General features: G+C 40.5%; 1 protein-coding gene across 1 annotated transcript in view; it reads left to right on the plus strand.

Annotated features, from left to right (window-relative positions):
• Positions 1 to 17,015, plus strand: part of LOC126088556 (fanconi-associated nuclease 1-like) — a 173,873-nt gene that overhangs the window by 150,570 nt on the left and 6,288 nt on the right. The window contains exon 14 of the mRNA XM_049906741.1: positions 16,538 to 16,649. Within this exon, the coding sequence (XP_049762698.1) occupies positions 16,538 to 16,649 (112 nt within the window). The remainder of the gene's footprint in view (positions 1 to 16,537; positions 16,650 to 17,015) is intronic.

Consider the following 17,015-nt stretch of genomic DNA (forward strand, 5'->3'; position numbering starts at 1 on the left):
TTTGATTTTTGGTGTGCGTAGGGAGACAAAACAACCGTGGCCTTAGCCTGCAATCACCCACATCAAAACTGAGTTTATTGTGCAGTTTTTCTCCCTATGATTCTAGCAAAGCTAGCCGTTATTCTTAAAGAGTGGTAGGAGACCCTTTTCTAATTCTTTATCAGACACAGGGATTAGTGACACGAATATTTTGTGTCTTGTGGCCTCAAATGCTTTGCATTGGAAGATTAAGTATGATGCAGTTTCGGTCCCCTCACCACATTGTTTACACTTAGGAACTTCCTTCTCTATACCCATTATCTACAGGTGTTTTTTAAAGTACCCATATTCATTCGTCAGTCCTAACATTGTTTTTGGACCTTAGTCCAATATTCTGCATGCTGCCTACTGATCCAGCTATGGAGTTTTGATTTTACCACCGCCTTAGTGATGGTTAGAACAGGTTCCAGTCAATCAAAAGGAGTCGTTACTCCTGTCCTGTCTGGCCCATCAGCTTTTTCATTGCCACTAATTTCTGAGTGACTTGGGATCCACTGCAGGTTTACCCTGTTACTTTCCCCTATCCTCACAAGGGCTTCATTGCATTTTGCAGCGATCTTTGATCTCATTGCATGGGTTCATGGAGATTTCAGAGCTACTTGGCTGCGTGAATGAATGTAGATGCCACAATACTTCCAGCACCTACACAGATTCTCCTCTGTGCACACAGTGATAGCAAATATCTCCTCTTGGACTGCCATGGCCAGCTTCCCAAGAGAGATTGCTGTGTCTTGTGTAAGCCGTACCCCATGTACCCCTTCCCCACCTTCATCTGATTTTGACCCATCAGTAAACCAGACTGTCTCTTGAACAGAATCATGGTTAATTTTTTCACTGCTCCCTACCTCCAATTGTTACCTTGAAAGGTTTATTGAAGCAGCTGGAAGTTATTGTATGATCAGCCAGTATATACCTGACCATTCCTATATTTACCACATTAATTATATTGGTGTGGAGTTCTGGCTATCCCAAAGATTCCCAGTTATTTCCTGTTTTTGACCTGTATGCCTTTACTGCTGCCTCCATTGTAAGCCAAAGCTATAATGGGGAATGTCAAGCATGATCTCCATCCCAGCAGATTGTGTGCTGCTAATTTCGCCTGCTATGGCTAAGCAGGGCAGTCTCTGCACCTTCCTGAGCCTCTGAGCAACCACTTTTTGTTCTACTTTATTCCACCACACTATAGCCCCATAAATTATCACAGGTCTTATTACAGTATATACTCCTGGGTCTTAGATTATAGTTTTGACCACAAGGCTTTCTAGTGCACATAAGAGCACCTTTCGCCTTGGAGCATATGTTCTCCATATGAGGGGTCCATGATAGTTTCATATACAGGACTACTCCTAGGTACTTCACTACCCTTTCTGCTGGTAGAGTTTCATCGAAGAACATAAGATTCCAGTATATTCTTCCTCATGAACAGTAGTAAAACAGTTTTCCTGGAACTGTCCCTTAGATCCTATTTCCTGCACTGGTTTTATAATGTTCAGAGGGCATTGTGCCATTGTTCTGACTACTTGCAAATTTGCTGAGTATTACTGAGAGTAAATCATCTGATATCCTTGGCAAAAGTAGCCTCTAGTATTTAACTATTCAATGAGTTCATTCACCACTAGGTTCCACAATAGTGGGATAAAAACCTCTCCTTGCGGACATCCTTCAGTGGTGATGATCACCATTTTCTCTTTCATTTTGGTGGCTTCTACCTTTCATCTGCTCAGCATGGTGTTAATCCATGCCATGTTCTACAGCTCTAATCATGGATTTGAAGGTCATATTGCTGAAAGCCCCCTCAACATTCAGGAAGAGGCAGAGAGCAATTTCCTGATGATGTAGAACTTTTTCCATCTTCCCAACAAGTGAAGTACTGTTTCACATGATTTGCCTGGTTGATAAGTGTGTTGGTTTTCCTGTATAGAAACCTCAGTTAACCTTCTTTTCCATAATGTGCACATTAATCAATTGTTCTAATGTCTTAAAGAGAAAAGAGGACAGACTGTTTGGTCTCATATCCACAGCCTTGATCATCTCTTCCTGGCTTATAAATGAAAACAACCTTCACAGTCCTCCAAGCACTAGGAATGGCTCCAGCTGGTAGGTTGACTTTGAACAGTCTGCATGGGATTAATCTGTCTCCTTGTTGCAGCAGAGCCAGAAAGATTCTGTCTGTACTAAGTGACTTGAATGGTTGAAATGTTTCCAATGTCCACTGGATTTATTTGAAATCAGCACATTCTGTGGTAGATTCCCATTTGTTGTTTTGGTTTCCTGTAAACCAGTACCTCAAGGGACTGAATCTTGGTCTGTGTTATCTGCCAGAGTGCATTGAGGGAAGTGAGTCTTGAGGAGCACATCTAGCATCTCATGTGCTTTTGTATATGTACCATGCACCTTCCTTTCTTGCTTAGTAGAGTGCCTTCTGTATTTTTCGGTGTTCTTGTGAGGATTTTATGAAGTCTGGTCCTAGTAGCAGAATACCTTCTCGGATGAAAGTTTCTCTTGCTTAATAATAAGGTTCTATTTGCCAAGCATTTCCTGATATTTTGTCCATTGTCCTTTTCTTATTGAAGAGTTGTCTCCTTACCTACTTCCTTTGCAATTTCAGATTATTGTTCTATCATGGTACATTCCTGTTGTGCACTTCTTGGGGATCAGGCAGTTTTCTAAGTATGAGATCATAATGGCAGATGTCACTTCATCTGCTATATCCTCTACATCTACTGGATATCTTGTCAAAGTTTTCACTTCAGATAAACCCATGTTTAGGTCCCTCCTATATGGGACCCAGTCTGTTTTCCTAGGATTCCTATATGCCATGGTCTGTTGAACATCCATTTCAACTTTACATGTGGTCAGTTAAAGATGGCACTGTCACAACATCCCTTTTTTTGGTGCAACTACCTATTAAGATGAACCCAAAAGTTGTCTCAAGTACTTCTTTTCATCTTCTGTTCCTGAAAGTATGTTCCCTGACCCTATTCAAAATCTTTATTGCTCTTCAATTGCCATTCAAGTATGTACTCACCTCTGCTGTTCGTGCCACTGCTTCCCCACTCCAGGTTGTGGGTGTTGGCACCACAACCAACAGTTGTTGATTCACCTGTGAGTAGCTGTCTATTGTCTCTTCACTCCCTTGGAAGGTGGAGTGCTGTCTCCCTTAAAACCCACATCCTTCCGTCTTTCCCTCTCCTTCCCTCTTTCCTGATAAAGCAACCGTGGGTTGCGAAAGCTTGAATTTTGTGTGTGTGTTTGTGTTTGTTTGTGTGTCTATCAACATACCAACGCTTTTGTTTGGTACGTTACGTCATCTTTGTTTTTAGATATATATATAATAGAGGGAAACATACCATGTGGGAAAAATATATCTAAAAACGAAGATGATGTAACTTACCAAACGAAAGCGTTGGTATGTTGATAGACACACTAACACAACACACACACACACACACACACACACACACACACACACAATTCAAGCTTTCGCAAACAACTGTTGCTTCATCAGGAAAGAGGGAAGGAGAGGGAAAGACGAAAGGATATGGGTTTTAAGGGAGAGGCTAAGGAGTCATTCTAATCCCGGGAGCGGAAAGACTTACCTTAGGGGGAGAAAGGGACAGGTATACACTAGCGCACGCACACACATATCCATCCGCACATATACAGACACAAGCAGACATATGTAAAGGCAAAGAGATGTCAGTCGAGGCGGAAGTACAGAGGCAAAGATGTTGAATGACAGGTGAGGTATGAGCGGCGGCAACTTGAAATTAGCGGAGGTTGAGGCCTGGTGGGTAACGGGAAGAGAGGATATATTGAAGAGCAAGTTCTCATCTCCGAAGTTCTGATAGTTTGGTGTTAGAGGGAAGTATCCAGGTAACCTGGACAGTGTAACACTGTGCCAAGATGTGCTGGCCGTGCACCAAGGCATGTTTAGCCACAGGGTGATCCTCATTACCAACAAACACTGTCTGCCTGTGTCCGTTCATGCTGGTCATTCCCACATAGAAAGCTTCGCAGTGTAGGCAGGTCAGCTGGTAAATCACGTGGGTGCTTTGACACGTGGCTCTGCCTTTGATCGTGTACACCTTCCAGGTTACAGGACTGGAGTAGGTGGTGGTGGGAGGGTGCATGGGACTGGTTTTACACCAGGGGCGGTTACAAGGGTAGGAGCCAGAGGGTAGGGGAGGTGGTTTGGGGATTTCATAGGGATGAACCAAGAGGTTACGAAGGTTAGGTGGACGGCAGAGAGACACTCTTGGTGGAATAGGGAGGATTTCATGAGGGATGGATCTCATTTCAGGGCAGGATTTGAGGAAGTCGTATCCCTGCTGGAGAACCACATTCAGAGTCTGATCCCGCCCTGGAAAGTGTACTGTCACAAGTGGGGCACTTTTGGGGTTCTTCTGTGGGAGGTTCTGGGTTTGAGGGGATGAGGAAGTGGCTCTGGTTATTTGCTGCTGTACCAAGTCGGGAGGGTAGTTGCGGGACGCAAAAGCTGTTTTCAGGTTGTTGGTGTAATGGTTCAGGTATTCAGGACTGGAGCAGATTCGTTTGCCACGAAGACCTAGGCTGTAGGGAAGGGACCGTTTGATATGGAATGGGTGGCAGCAGTCATAATGGAGGTACTGTTGCTTGTTGGTGGGTTTGATGTGGACAGATGTGTGAAGCTGGCCATTGGACAGATGGAGGTCAATGTCAAGGAAAGTGGCATGGGATTTGGAGTAGGACCAGGTGAATCTGTTGGAACCAAAGGAGTTGAGGTTGGAGAAGAAATTCTGGAGTTCTTCTTGACTGTGAGTCCAGGTCATGAAGATGTCATCAATGAATCTGTACCAAACTTTTTGGCAAACCTGGGTAACCAAGAAGGCTTCCTCTAAGCGACCCATAGGCCGGTATTACACTATCAAATTTCTTTGTCCAATATCTTTGTCCAATATCTTTGTCAAAGATATTTGATAGTGTAATAGGGACTTTGTCAAATGTCGTCCAATATTTGATCAAATCTAGGGCCTCGCTGTATATTTGATCAAAGAAACCGCTTGTCTTCTGTTCACTGCAATGTGACATGTTACCACATGGAGCGCTAGCATCGCTGCAGCGTACTGTCGTCTGTAGTGTTTTTATAACCATTGCCGGTAAATACAATTGGTGTGTGCCGACAACTACAAAATTAATAGAGATGTCTGAAGCTGATGAGGCGCTTTACAACGTGAGGCACCCTGAATACAAAAATAGATTATGAAGATTGGAGACCTAACCTAACCTAACATAACCCTCTCCTGTAGCAAGGAATCGGAGTGTTATAGTGAGCCTGTATTTTGAAGACATAGCAGTTCTTAAGTGAATATTGTGCTTTGTGATATGAGGATACACTTCATTGAGCACTTATGGAAAGGTATGCTCATCCATTCTTAAGTAATTGATGTACGACTTGACGTCTTCCACTGTAAGCTCACGTAACAAGTTTTGTTGAATGCTTTTATCGTGTCGTCGTAAAACCCACGGCTTCGCCCAGATTAGATTACTTTTTCGTTCCATAGATCCATGCTGAGGAGAGCCTCGTGGATGTGGAACATGTCGATTTTTTTAAAGCTGAAATAACAATACTAATAGTATGAATAAATACATCATTTGTTTCTATTAAAAATTTCGCCAATGGAGTAGAAGGAGTTAGCCAGTAGTAAGTCTTTCAGGCTCCTTTTAAACTGATCTTTATTTCTAACTAAATTTTTTATGTTTCCTGGCAAATTATTGAAGATGAGTGTTCCTGAGTAGTGGACCCCTTTTTGAACTAAAGTAAGTGCTTTTAAGTCCTTGTGCAGATCATTTTTGTTCTGGTATTGTATGTATGAACTGAGTTGTTTGTTGGAAAAAGAGATATATTATTTACGACAAATTTCATTAAGAAGTAAATATACTGAGGGGCAGTAGTTAGTATACCCAGTTCTTTGAAGAGGTTTCTGCAGGAGGCCCGTGAATTTACTCCACAAATAATACGTATTACACGCTTTTGGACCTTGAAAACTTGTTTGACTTCCTGATTTACCCCAAAATATTATCCCATATGACATTATGGAATGAAAGTATGCAAGCTTTTTCATTTTTATGTTGCCTATGTCTGCTAACATTCGAATTGCAAATACAGATTTGTTAAGGCCTTTCTGCAGTTCTGTGGTGTGCTCCTCCCAACTGAATTTATTATCAAGTTGTAATCCCAGGACTTTTAAGACTGTCAACCTCATATGTATGGTTCCATTTTTTCCCCCACTTCTTTTCCGCATGTGCACACAATGCAATTGGAGTACGTAGAACTGCTGCGGTTAATAACAAGTTGTTGTCAGCCATCTTGAACTTTGACGAAAAATTTGATGACAGTGTAATACCCCCTCTAGCGCTACGTCAAAGATCTTTGTCAAATATATTGGACGGAATATTGGATCACATCTTTGATCAAATCTTTGACAAAGAAATTTGATAGTGTAATTCCGGCCATAAATAGGTAGGCATACGAGGGGGCCATCCTGGTACCCATGGCTGTTCTCTTTAATTGTTGGTATGTCTGGCCTTTGAAAGTGAAGAAGTTGTGAGTCAGGATGAAGCTGGCTAAGGTAATGAGGAAAGAGGTTTTAGGTAGGGTGGCAGGTGATTGGCGTGAAAGCAAGTGCTCCATCACAGCGAGGCCCTGGACGTGCGGAATATTTGTGTACAAGGAAGTGGCATCAGTGGTTTCAAGGATAGTTTCTGGGGGTAACAGATTGGGTAAGGATTCCAGGCGTTTGAGAAAGTGGTTGGTGTCTTTGATGAAGGATGGGAGACTGCATGTAATGGGTTGAAGGTGTTGATCTATGTAGGCAGAGATACGTTCTGTGGGGGCTTGGTAACCAGCTACAATGAGGCGGCTGGGATGATTGGGTTTGTGAATTTTAGGAAGTAGGTAGAAGGTAGGGGTTCGGGGTGTCAGTGGGGTCAGGAGGTCGATGGAGTCAGGTGAAAGGTTTTGTAGGGGGCTTAAGGTTCTGAGGATTTCTTGAAGCTCCGCCTGGACATCAGGAATGGGATTACCTTGGCAAACTTTGTATGTAGTGTTGTCTGAAAGCTGACACAGTCCCTCAGCCACATACTCCCGACGAGCAAGTACCACAGTCGTGGAACCCTTGTCCACCGGAAGAATGACGATGGATCGGTCAGCCTTCAGATCACGGATAGCCTGGGCTTCAGCTGTGGCGATGTTGGGAGTAGGATTAAGGTTTTTCAAGAAGGTTTAAGAGACATGACATGTCTGCTTCTGTCTGTATATGTGCGGATGGATATGTGTGTGTGTGCGCGAGTGTATACCTGTCCTTTTTTCCCCCTAAGGTAAGTCTTTCCGCTCCCGGGATTGGAATGACTCCTTACACTCTCCCTTAAAACCCACATCCTTTCGTCTTTCCCTCTCCTTCCCTCTTTCCTGATGAAGCAACCGTGGGTTGAGAAAGCTTGAATTTTGTGTTTGTGTTTGTGTTTGTTTGTGTGTCTATCAACATACCAACGCTTTCGTTTGGTAAGTTACATCATCTTTGTTTTTAGATATATTTTTCCCACATGGAATGTTTCCCTCTATTATATATTAAGTAAATTTACCTCCAGTTCCTCCAAGACCTGATACAGCCTCCTTTACATAAATATGGTTCCTGAATTGAGACCATATCCACTTTGTCTTGCCAGAAGATGAATCAAGGCTGCAGTTGTCCCATAATGTGTTACCAACTTGCTTCCATGGTCTCTTCCGAAGTCCTTCATTACTCTGACAGTAACCTGTGAGAACCCTAAATGCAGTTTCAGATGCTACTGTCACATTGTCCTTGTGATTCCTTACTGACTTCCACCACGAGAAATTGACCATCAGATACAACCTTGTGGTTGATTACTCTCAAGCGCATTTGGTTCTGTAAGATCTTTGGAGAAACAGCCTTAAGAACGTTTGGCAGCCAAATTGATATCTTTGCATTCTTGAAGAGTTCAGCTGCTGTCTTGACCAGCAGTTCCTCCAAAGGGGATATCTAGGCTCCATCTGTTTCCATCCTCTCACAAACACAGAGTACCTTTGTCCAGATAGGCCCTCCTGAATTTAGGACCTAGACTTGTGCCCCCTCTTTCCAAGAAAGCCAGTTGAACTAGCTCCTTCTGCTGCTGCAAGGTGATGTCAATCAGCGGATATCCCTGTTGGATAACAACAATCTTAAATAACTAGACTGCAGTACTACAGGTCTGTTTCTCTATTTCTTGCCTTGGCTTTTACAAGATTGGATTGTCTTGTTCCCTGTCTTTGAATTGTATACTCATTGAAACTTGATAGCTATTTGTATATCATCAGTAGCTTAACAATGTTCATTTGTTAACTGGTTTGCTGCATAGTGATATTGTCACATTAAAGCTCTGATGACATGTAGGCTCCTCCTAGTATTTGCTGTGGCAAAAGCATGGACTTTCACAACTATTTAATGAAGATAATTATGAGTTTTGTGCATGAATGTATGTGGTTCACCCATGTACTGATCACCAAGCAAGACTCATCCTCATGCCTCCTACTTCTTCTGACTCTAATGATTTACTACTACTCCATGTGGTCCATCCATTACCAATGCCTGCATAGGAACCAGTGTCTCACTCAGTACTGTTGTCTTGTGGTGCTGCTTAAGGAAGTGAATTACTTCTGCTAGCTGCAGCATCACAACAAAGTAAAAGCTAGAAAAAATAAACTGCTCTACAAAGTCAGAGGACTTCACAAGGTCTTAGGTTTGTGATCTTTTCATTCCCTCCATTTATATATTGGAAGCCATTCAATCCTTCCTTTTTGCTGGTAAGTTCTCTCCTCTGAGCCCCAAACAAGAATCTGTACTTGGCCTGCTTCAACTTCTCAGTGATGTTTTCCACTTCTTGAACTGGTCTATCGCCTGATCCAGTTGCAAAAATGGCTTCTACCAGTTCCAACTCTGATGCTTATGTATTTGAGGCTTCATCAGATCCTTCAGTTTTTGTATTGTTTTCTGTGTTTTCCAGTTTGGTCCACGAGAACTGGTGATATATCAGGCCAGCACCATTGAAGCCACTCACGGTGTGATTTTAATCACTCAGGGAGGTCACCTGGTATCCCTGAGGCTCTGTTCAAGATGCACCTTCCCATGTGCCATGTACCTCACTGCAGGGATTGATCATACCTTGGGTTGCATACCCAGGGAATTGGGGAAGGACAGTGGGACTGAATGTGGGAAGAAATGTGGCCTTGTTCATCCATTGAGATGTTCTGACAAGTGAGACCCTGCCAGCAGCTGTACTACAGCTGGTATAGCCCTCAGCTTCACAAGAACATGCAAACCTCACTGCCTGCACAGTCAGTGTTACAATAAGGTGGTGTTCCCTGGAGAGATTCTTATAATTACCGTCTTCATAAACACATTGTATGTAAGTTTAATTGATGATAATCAAATAAGTCACACAGTTAAACTACAAATACTCAATTTTGTAGCCAATTGCTGGTGTAATCATGTGTAATCACAGATTTGTAAAACTGAAACTTTCCAGAACATAGTAACAGCTCAGTTGCATATGGATGGAGGAGATAATCAGCTGTGGTCTTTGAATACTGGTCGTCACATATAAGAGTCCACTGCCTCAATTACAGTACCAGCTTGTCGAGTTGCATTTTTCAGGCTACTCCAGATTGCAGGTTGCATATGCGTCATGTCTTCCCAGATCATATAAAAGTATGGTATGTGATCTGGCGTACCTTTCTAGAGTAATATTTCAAAAACCCAGCTCAAATGTCTCTTCACAAATTTTTATTACGAAACTCTGCTACTCATTTGTTGACAGCAATAATGGCTGAAAAAAGCCTCTCAGCTATGCCAGAACATCAGCATTATACCAAATACAGCTCCATAGTTAAATTATTTGGTAATTTTGATGATTATATAATTTTATTATTTTTCTCTTCAGTTTTGTACAGCTGCCCAAAGTACTCCTCATCCAGCATTTTTGCAAAGCACATGAACACATGTTGGAAATTCTTACTAAAAGTATTGTTTTTATGTATTGCATGTGACTATTATTTCTCATCAAAGAAATATTATTTCTCATCAAAGAAATATTATTTCTCATCAAAGAAATATTATTAAACCCAGCTAAACTCTGAGGATTCAGTGAGAGTCCAAAGACAGTTTTGTTGCAACTCTCGTCCCTAGTCTGTTGTTGAATTCAATTTTTTATTCTTTCAGCAGAATAGGTCTGTATATTAAATATGCAATTAATAAAGAACTGTTAAAGAGAAGTTCTTACAATTTAATTCTACTTCTCTTAGAAAGATGTCCGCCGCTCGTGGTCTCGCGGTAGCGTTCTCGCTTCCCGAGCACGGGGTCCCGGGTTCGATTCCCGGCGGGGTCAGGGATTTTCACCTGCCTCGAGATGACTGGGTGTTTGTGTTGTCCTCATCATTTCATCATCATCCCGGAAAGTGGCGAAATTGGACTGAGCAAAGATTGGGTAATTGTACGGGCGCTGATAACCACGCAGTTGAGCGCCCCACAAACCAAACATCATCATCATCATCATCATCTTAGAAAGATTATAAAAATTAGTGCCAGTAAAGTTTATTTCAAATAGTCCTGCTATCTTGTAAAATAGGTGTTTTAGTAACCAATCATAAATCTTAATTCTGAGAATATCACAGGGCAAGGACCAAACATGTATTGGAAGCTTATTAAAAGGATTTAAACATGTTACTGTATTTGTGTTTGTGGTCTTTGTTTCTCAGTATATTGAAGTTGTCTGTAGTATATTCTCTTTAGTACTGAACACATGTAACTTGCTTGTGACATAAAGCAGTGCCACATAGATATATGGGTTTACAGCAGTCAGTATCTTGAGCTTGATAAAGAGGGATTGCTCGTGCTCGTTAGGTTTCACTTTGCTCATTATTGTGATAACTTTTTTTTAATTTGCAGAACTTCACTAACATGTCTCCATGTCAGTATGCTGTAGGAAATGTGTGACTGAAACACGCCAAAAGATGCCTCCTTAATATGCTCATTAGTGGCTGTGTTTTTCAGTTTCCATGCTTGCAGACATGACTAAAATCCCAGAATTAGTTCATGTGTTTTAGCAGGATTACCACAACGAGTTCATTAGATGACTAAAATCCCAGAATTAGTTCATGTGTTTTAGCACGATTACCACAACAAGTTCATTAGATGAAACCCACTTCACTTCTAATTCTAATTTTTTTCGTATTGCCTGTTGCAATTCTGTGGTGTATGTGCTGCATATCCAGCAATGCCCTGTCATCTTCATAGCATGCTACTGAATTAGTTCCTACAGGATAAGATAAATTATTAGTAGTAATGACGAACAGAAATGGACCAAGGACTGAGCCGTATGGCACTCAGTCCAGGCCTCCTTCAGTGAAGAACATCGGTTTTTAACTGAGAAGAACTGTCTCTTGTTACTTAAATAGTACTTAAGCTATGTTGTATATGCTGTAAAATTCCTGTTTTGCTAGTAGAGTGTTAAGGAGTATACTGTCAAAGACTGCTGAGATCACACAGTACAACAGAGCTTAGATCCTTATTTTCATATGCATGTAGCATACAGTTAACTACTTCAGTGACAGCAGTGGTAGTACAAGGTCTGGTCAACAAATTTTGGAACTTTGGCCACAAAGTTTTTCTACGGTTACCATTTGCTTATTGTGCATGGTTTCCTTCAAAATAATCTCCTCCACAATTGATATACTGCTTCCAACACCATTTCCGCCTCTTGCTGGATCACACGAAGTGCCATCTGCGAATTTTCTTGTATCTTGTCTGTCATTGCAAATCTTTGTTCTTTCAATGAGGTTTTCAATATTGGGATTTAAAAAAAGAGTCTGGGGCCAGGTTTGGAGAGCACAGAGGATGACACAGCACAGTGATTTTGTTTATTTGTGTAATAGTCATGCACCAACAGGAGTGTATTATTGTAATGCACCACGTTTCAAGCTGTTTCCTTTTCACATTTTCTCGCATGCTTCGCAACACGTCATGATAGTACAATTGATTAACTGTTTTTGTATCTGTGTAACAAATTCATGGTGGACTAATCCTTCAAAGTCAAAGAAAACTATTAGCATGGCTGACCTAACAACCTTTTTTTGGTCTTGGACAATCGTTTAAAAAGCATTGTGAAGATTGAACCTTGGTCTCAATGTCATAACTGTAGACCCACATCTCATCACCAGTTACAATTCTCTGAAGGAACAGCTTGTTCCCATTTGAACAGTCCAAAAGCTCTTCACAAAATTCAAGGCGAAGGTCTTTGTGGACTAGACTCGTGAGCCATGGGACGAACTTGGTGGTTCCAAGATGCTGTGTCAGGATTTCACGACATGATAACTGAAATGTCTTGGACAGTCAGTCTTCAATTGGCAAGCACTGGACTCGCATTCGGGAGGACGACGGTTCAATCCCGTCTCCGGCCATCCTGATTTAGGTTTTCCGTGATTTCCCTAAATCGCTTCAGGCAAATGCCGGGATGGTTCCTTTGAAAGGGCACGGCCGATTTCCTTCCCCATCCTTCCCTCACCCGAGCTTGCGCTCCGTCTCTAATGACCTCGTTGTCGACGGGACGTTAAACACTAATATCCTCCTCCTCCTCTTCAATTGGCAAGCACCATTTTGTTGAGGTTCCTGATATGTCAGTAGATGTCAAAGGGCATTCCTGAACAAGCGTCATCTTTAACTTCCGTACGGCCATTTTTAACGGTGTGAACTATTCATAACACCAAGTATGGCTTAAGCACTCATCACTGTAGGCTTCCTGCATCATTTGGTATGTGTCTGTGAAGATTTTTCTTGAGTTTCATGCAAAATTTAATGCAGACACATTGTTCCTCTATATCTGCCATCTCAGAATTCACAGATTGTGTGACACAGTGCTCTACTCAATACAGCACTAAACAATAAGTAACAAGCATACAATGATGGAACTTCCTGGCAGTTACACATTAAACACAGGCATGTGCATGGATGCTAACCACATTTTGTTCCAACACACCATGGGTGCGAAGTTACGAATGTTCCGGGATTTTTTGAACAGGCCTCATATTTTCCCCATCTTGGAATCCAAACTGACTGTTAGAGAGGAAATTATGCTTTTCAAAATAGCTACTTAGCAAATTGTACATGAGTGATAGTTTTGGGCCAGAAGCTTATGTAGTTTTTTTTAAAGCTTGTCATCACTTTAGCAGTTTTATGTGGATCAGATTCTAAATATGTAGGCCTATTAAAAATTAAAGAATGAGGTTGATAGATAAGATGTATTGTTTGTTCTGTTTTAGTTAAATAAACTGAGAACCAATAAGAGTTTGTACTTCTGTAGTTAGAGAACCTTGTCACAGCTTTTATTATCTCCTTGGGGATGACAACATTCCAGTGGAAGGCATCCCACCTATGTTGCTCGGCACCAAGCAGTTCTAATGCATAAGTCCCATTTTTCTTGATTTTGTTTTTCATATCACTCACAGGTTAGGAAGGAATCATTTACTTATTCTGAGTCCCCTACTGCATCTTGTGTTAAGTTTTGGGAATTTTCTTGATTGACACTTCCTGTACAGCTTCACATTTGCTGGGAGCACCTTCTTTGCAATGTTCACAAGCAAGCTTTTTAGCCAGGGTCAGTTTGTGTTATTTATTTTAAATAAGCTCTGTAAGTGATGTCATTTAGCTTAGGGCCTTGTTTATAAGAATTTTTATATAGATTTGCAGTTTGTTGATCCCTGATTATCTTTTTTTTCCAAAATGATTGTTCATTTCAAATCATTTATTTTTGAAAGTTCTTGATCATTTGCACAGTTCTTACATACTTGATTGCAAAACATCATACCTGTTTTTATCCAAAAATGTACCTGCTTTTGCAAATTTTGTTGGCCTTTTTTCAGCTGAAGTCCTACCTTTGTGCGTCACTTCCTTCTTCTTAGATGATTTATTTCTGTTGTCTTGCGTCTCTTCACTTCGTTCTTGCTTTGATTATAGGTCCCAGTTTTCGTTCTCGAGTGCATCAATGTCTCTTCCTAAGGCATGGACTATGAACTGCAAGTGTGAAACTTATTCATTTTACTTTGTTGCTTCAGTGTTACAGTTCTCATAAACTACATTTTTATATGCATAACTGTAACTTTTTCTTGTACAACAATTATGCAATTGAATAATAGTGTGAAAGTCTTCATATCTATGTAACTAGTTCAACCTACATCCAGTCTGCTTACTGTACTCAAATCTTGGTCTCCCCTACAATTTTTATGTTATAAAACTTCCTCCATTACAAAATTAAATGTTCGATGATCCCTCAGGATGTGTCCTATCACCATGTCCTTTCTTTCAGCTAAGTTGTGCCATAAAGTGCTTTTCTCTCCAATTCAGTTTAATACCTCATCATCAGTTACTATTTTCTCATCTAATCTTTGGCATTTTTTCACAAAATACTGCTTCAAGGCTTTGTTTCTATTCTTGCCATTACTGTTTATTGGCCATAGTCCATTTTCACTTAAGGCCAGGTTCCATGCAAATGCTTTCAGAAAAATTGTTATAATACCTAAATTTGTATTCTCTAATAATGTATTTCTCTTTTTCACATAGTCTTTTCTTGTTATTGCCAGTTTACATTTTGTGAGGGAAGATCGGAAAGTAACACACAATAATTGTATAACCAAAAAGTTTAATAGGTAACAAAACAAAAAAATATCAGAAATAAACCTTCATCTTTTACCTACTTTTTAATATAGTCACCAACTCTCTCGACAGGTTTCTCCTATTATGGTACCAGTTTCAATATGCCCTGTTTGTAGATGTCCATTTGGTTGGAGTATAGCCATCTGCGGACTGCTGATTTCACTACCACATCTGTTGCAAAGTGTTAGCCAGCCAAGAATGTCTTCATGGGACCAAACAGATGAAAGTCTGTCTGGATTGTAAGATGGATGCTAGAGCACCGCCCACCCAAATTTGGTGATTTTCTTGTGAACAGCAGCAGCAACATGAGGATGAGCATTGTCATGAAGAAATTTAACACCAACAGCATTAACATTGTGGCGTTTGACACAAAGGACATGATGCAACTTAACCAAAGTTTTAATCTAGTCTGCAGCATTAACAATGATACCATTTCTTCTTCAAGTCCACCAGTAACACACCATGACTATTGCAGAACACTGTCACGAGCATTTTCCTAGCAGGTTGAGTCACTTTGAATATATAATTTTTTTAATATATATATTTTTATTTTTATTTTTTACTGGGGAGCCAGCATGTTTCCATTCCACAGAGGCCTGCTTGGTTTCGGGTTTGCAGTTGTGCACCCACGACTTATCACCAGAGATGATTCCTTTCAGAAAGTCGTGACCATCTGTGACATAGCGTGTTAAGTGATCCAAGCCTGTCACCATTCGCTGGCCCTTGTGGTTGTCTGTCTGGTTTTTAGGCATCCAGTGAGCACTAAATTTACAACATTTCAATGTGTTATGAACAATATCGTCCACTGTACCATAGGAAATGTCGAGCTGCTGTGATAAGGTTTGCAGTTGCACATGCCGGTTATTCAAAATTGCTGCATCAGTGGCTCCAACATTCTGCGGAGTTAAAGCTGTTACCAGCTGCCCAGAGCATAGCAAATCACTAAGGTTCACATGGCCCTCTTTGAAGAATGCACATCACCTGGAGACATTGATATGATCCAGTCATCCCCATACGTTCCATGCATGTCCCTGTGAATTTCCTTGGTTTACATCCTCCGGCCCACAAGTAGTGAACTACAATTCGCTGCTCATCACAAGTTGATTATATGTGTGCCATGTTTGTTTTGTAGTTCAGGCTTCTCTCGCCAGAGCTCCACATGAAAACAAAATACCCTCTGTAGCACAAACTATATCATTGTTGAATTTCAAGATTCTAGCTGCAATACTAGGGGAGAAAAAAGTTATTGTGCGTTACTTTCTGATCCTCCCCATATATCTCTTTACTTTTGCTGTTGTCGGTTAGTTTGCTTCTCAAATAGCGAAACTTGCACACTAGTTTCATTGTTGTATATCCAAATCAAATTCTCTCGTAAATATAAGAAATTTTCTGTGTGTTATTTTATAAGGTGAAAAAATTATTAATTTTTAATTATTAATTAATTTAACTAATAATCACACTTATTTGCTATTTGTTTTACTAATTGTTTATTTTTGCAAAAATAAGTAATTAGTGAAACTAATGCCAAGTAAGTGTTTTTTCCCATGTAATAAAGTTTCACCAAGTACCCAAAATCAACAGATATTATTAATCTGAAACTTCAGTTCATACTTAATGAATAAGTGTGATGTAATTTCTTACCATTCTGAGATTTCTGTATTAACTGTCTCTTTGAAAATGAATTGGCTATGTGAAAAGAATGCCATTCCTTGATAACTGGTAATATTTATGTCGTATTGTATTTCTTTTTGATGCAGTGCAAGATAGTGGAAGTGAAAGGCCCCAATGACCGTCTGTCTCCAGACCAGGAGGTCTGGCTGGATTTTCTTTTCCGTGCTGATGCTGACGTAGAGATCTGTCATGTAGAAAGTGAGTAAACTTCAGTTTTATTACAGTTTAGACATACTGTTACTGTTGTTATTTTGGTTGTGAGGTGTGCAACACAAGAGAGTGAGTGTGAACTTACAGTTTTAAGAGGAGATGATCATAAAATGCTACTAAAATTTGCCAAATAAACACCAACTCAAAATACGTCATACCAGGTGTACTGGTATGAAATGAGCATTAAGATACAAACGTGTCAGTAGGGAACATTTGTTGTGAACGAGCCTTAATTTTTTTTTGTTTAGTTGGTATGACATCTGTCAAAGATATTTAGTATACATCAAGTCATGGAACAAACATCATCATATGTTTTCATCGTGTTAACAATGTTGAATTTTGTACCAGAAAGTG

This window comes from Schistocerca cancellata, chromosome 6 (assembly GCF_023864275.1).
Source record: "Schistocerca cancellata isolate TAMUIC-IGC-003103 chromosome 6, iqSchCanc2.1, whole genome shotgun sequence".
Taxonomy (NCBI): domain Eukaryota; kingdom Metazoa; phylum Arthropoda; class Insecta; order Orthoptera; family Acrididae; genus Schistocerca; species Schistocerca cancellata.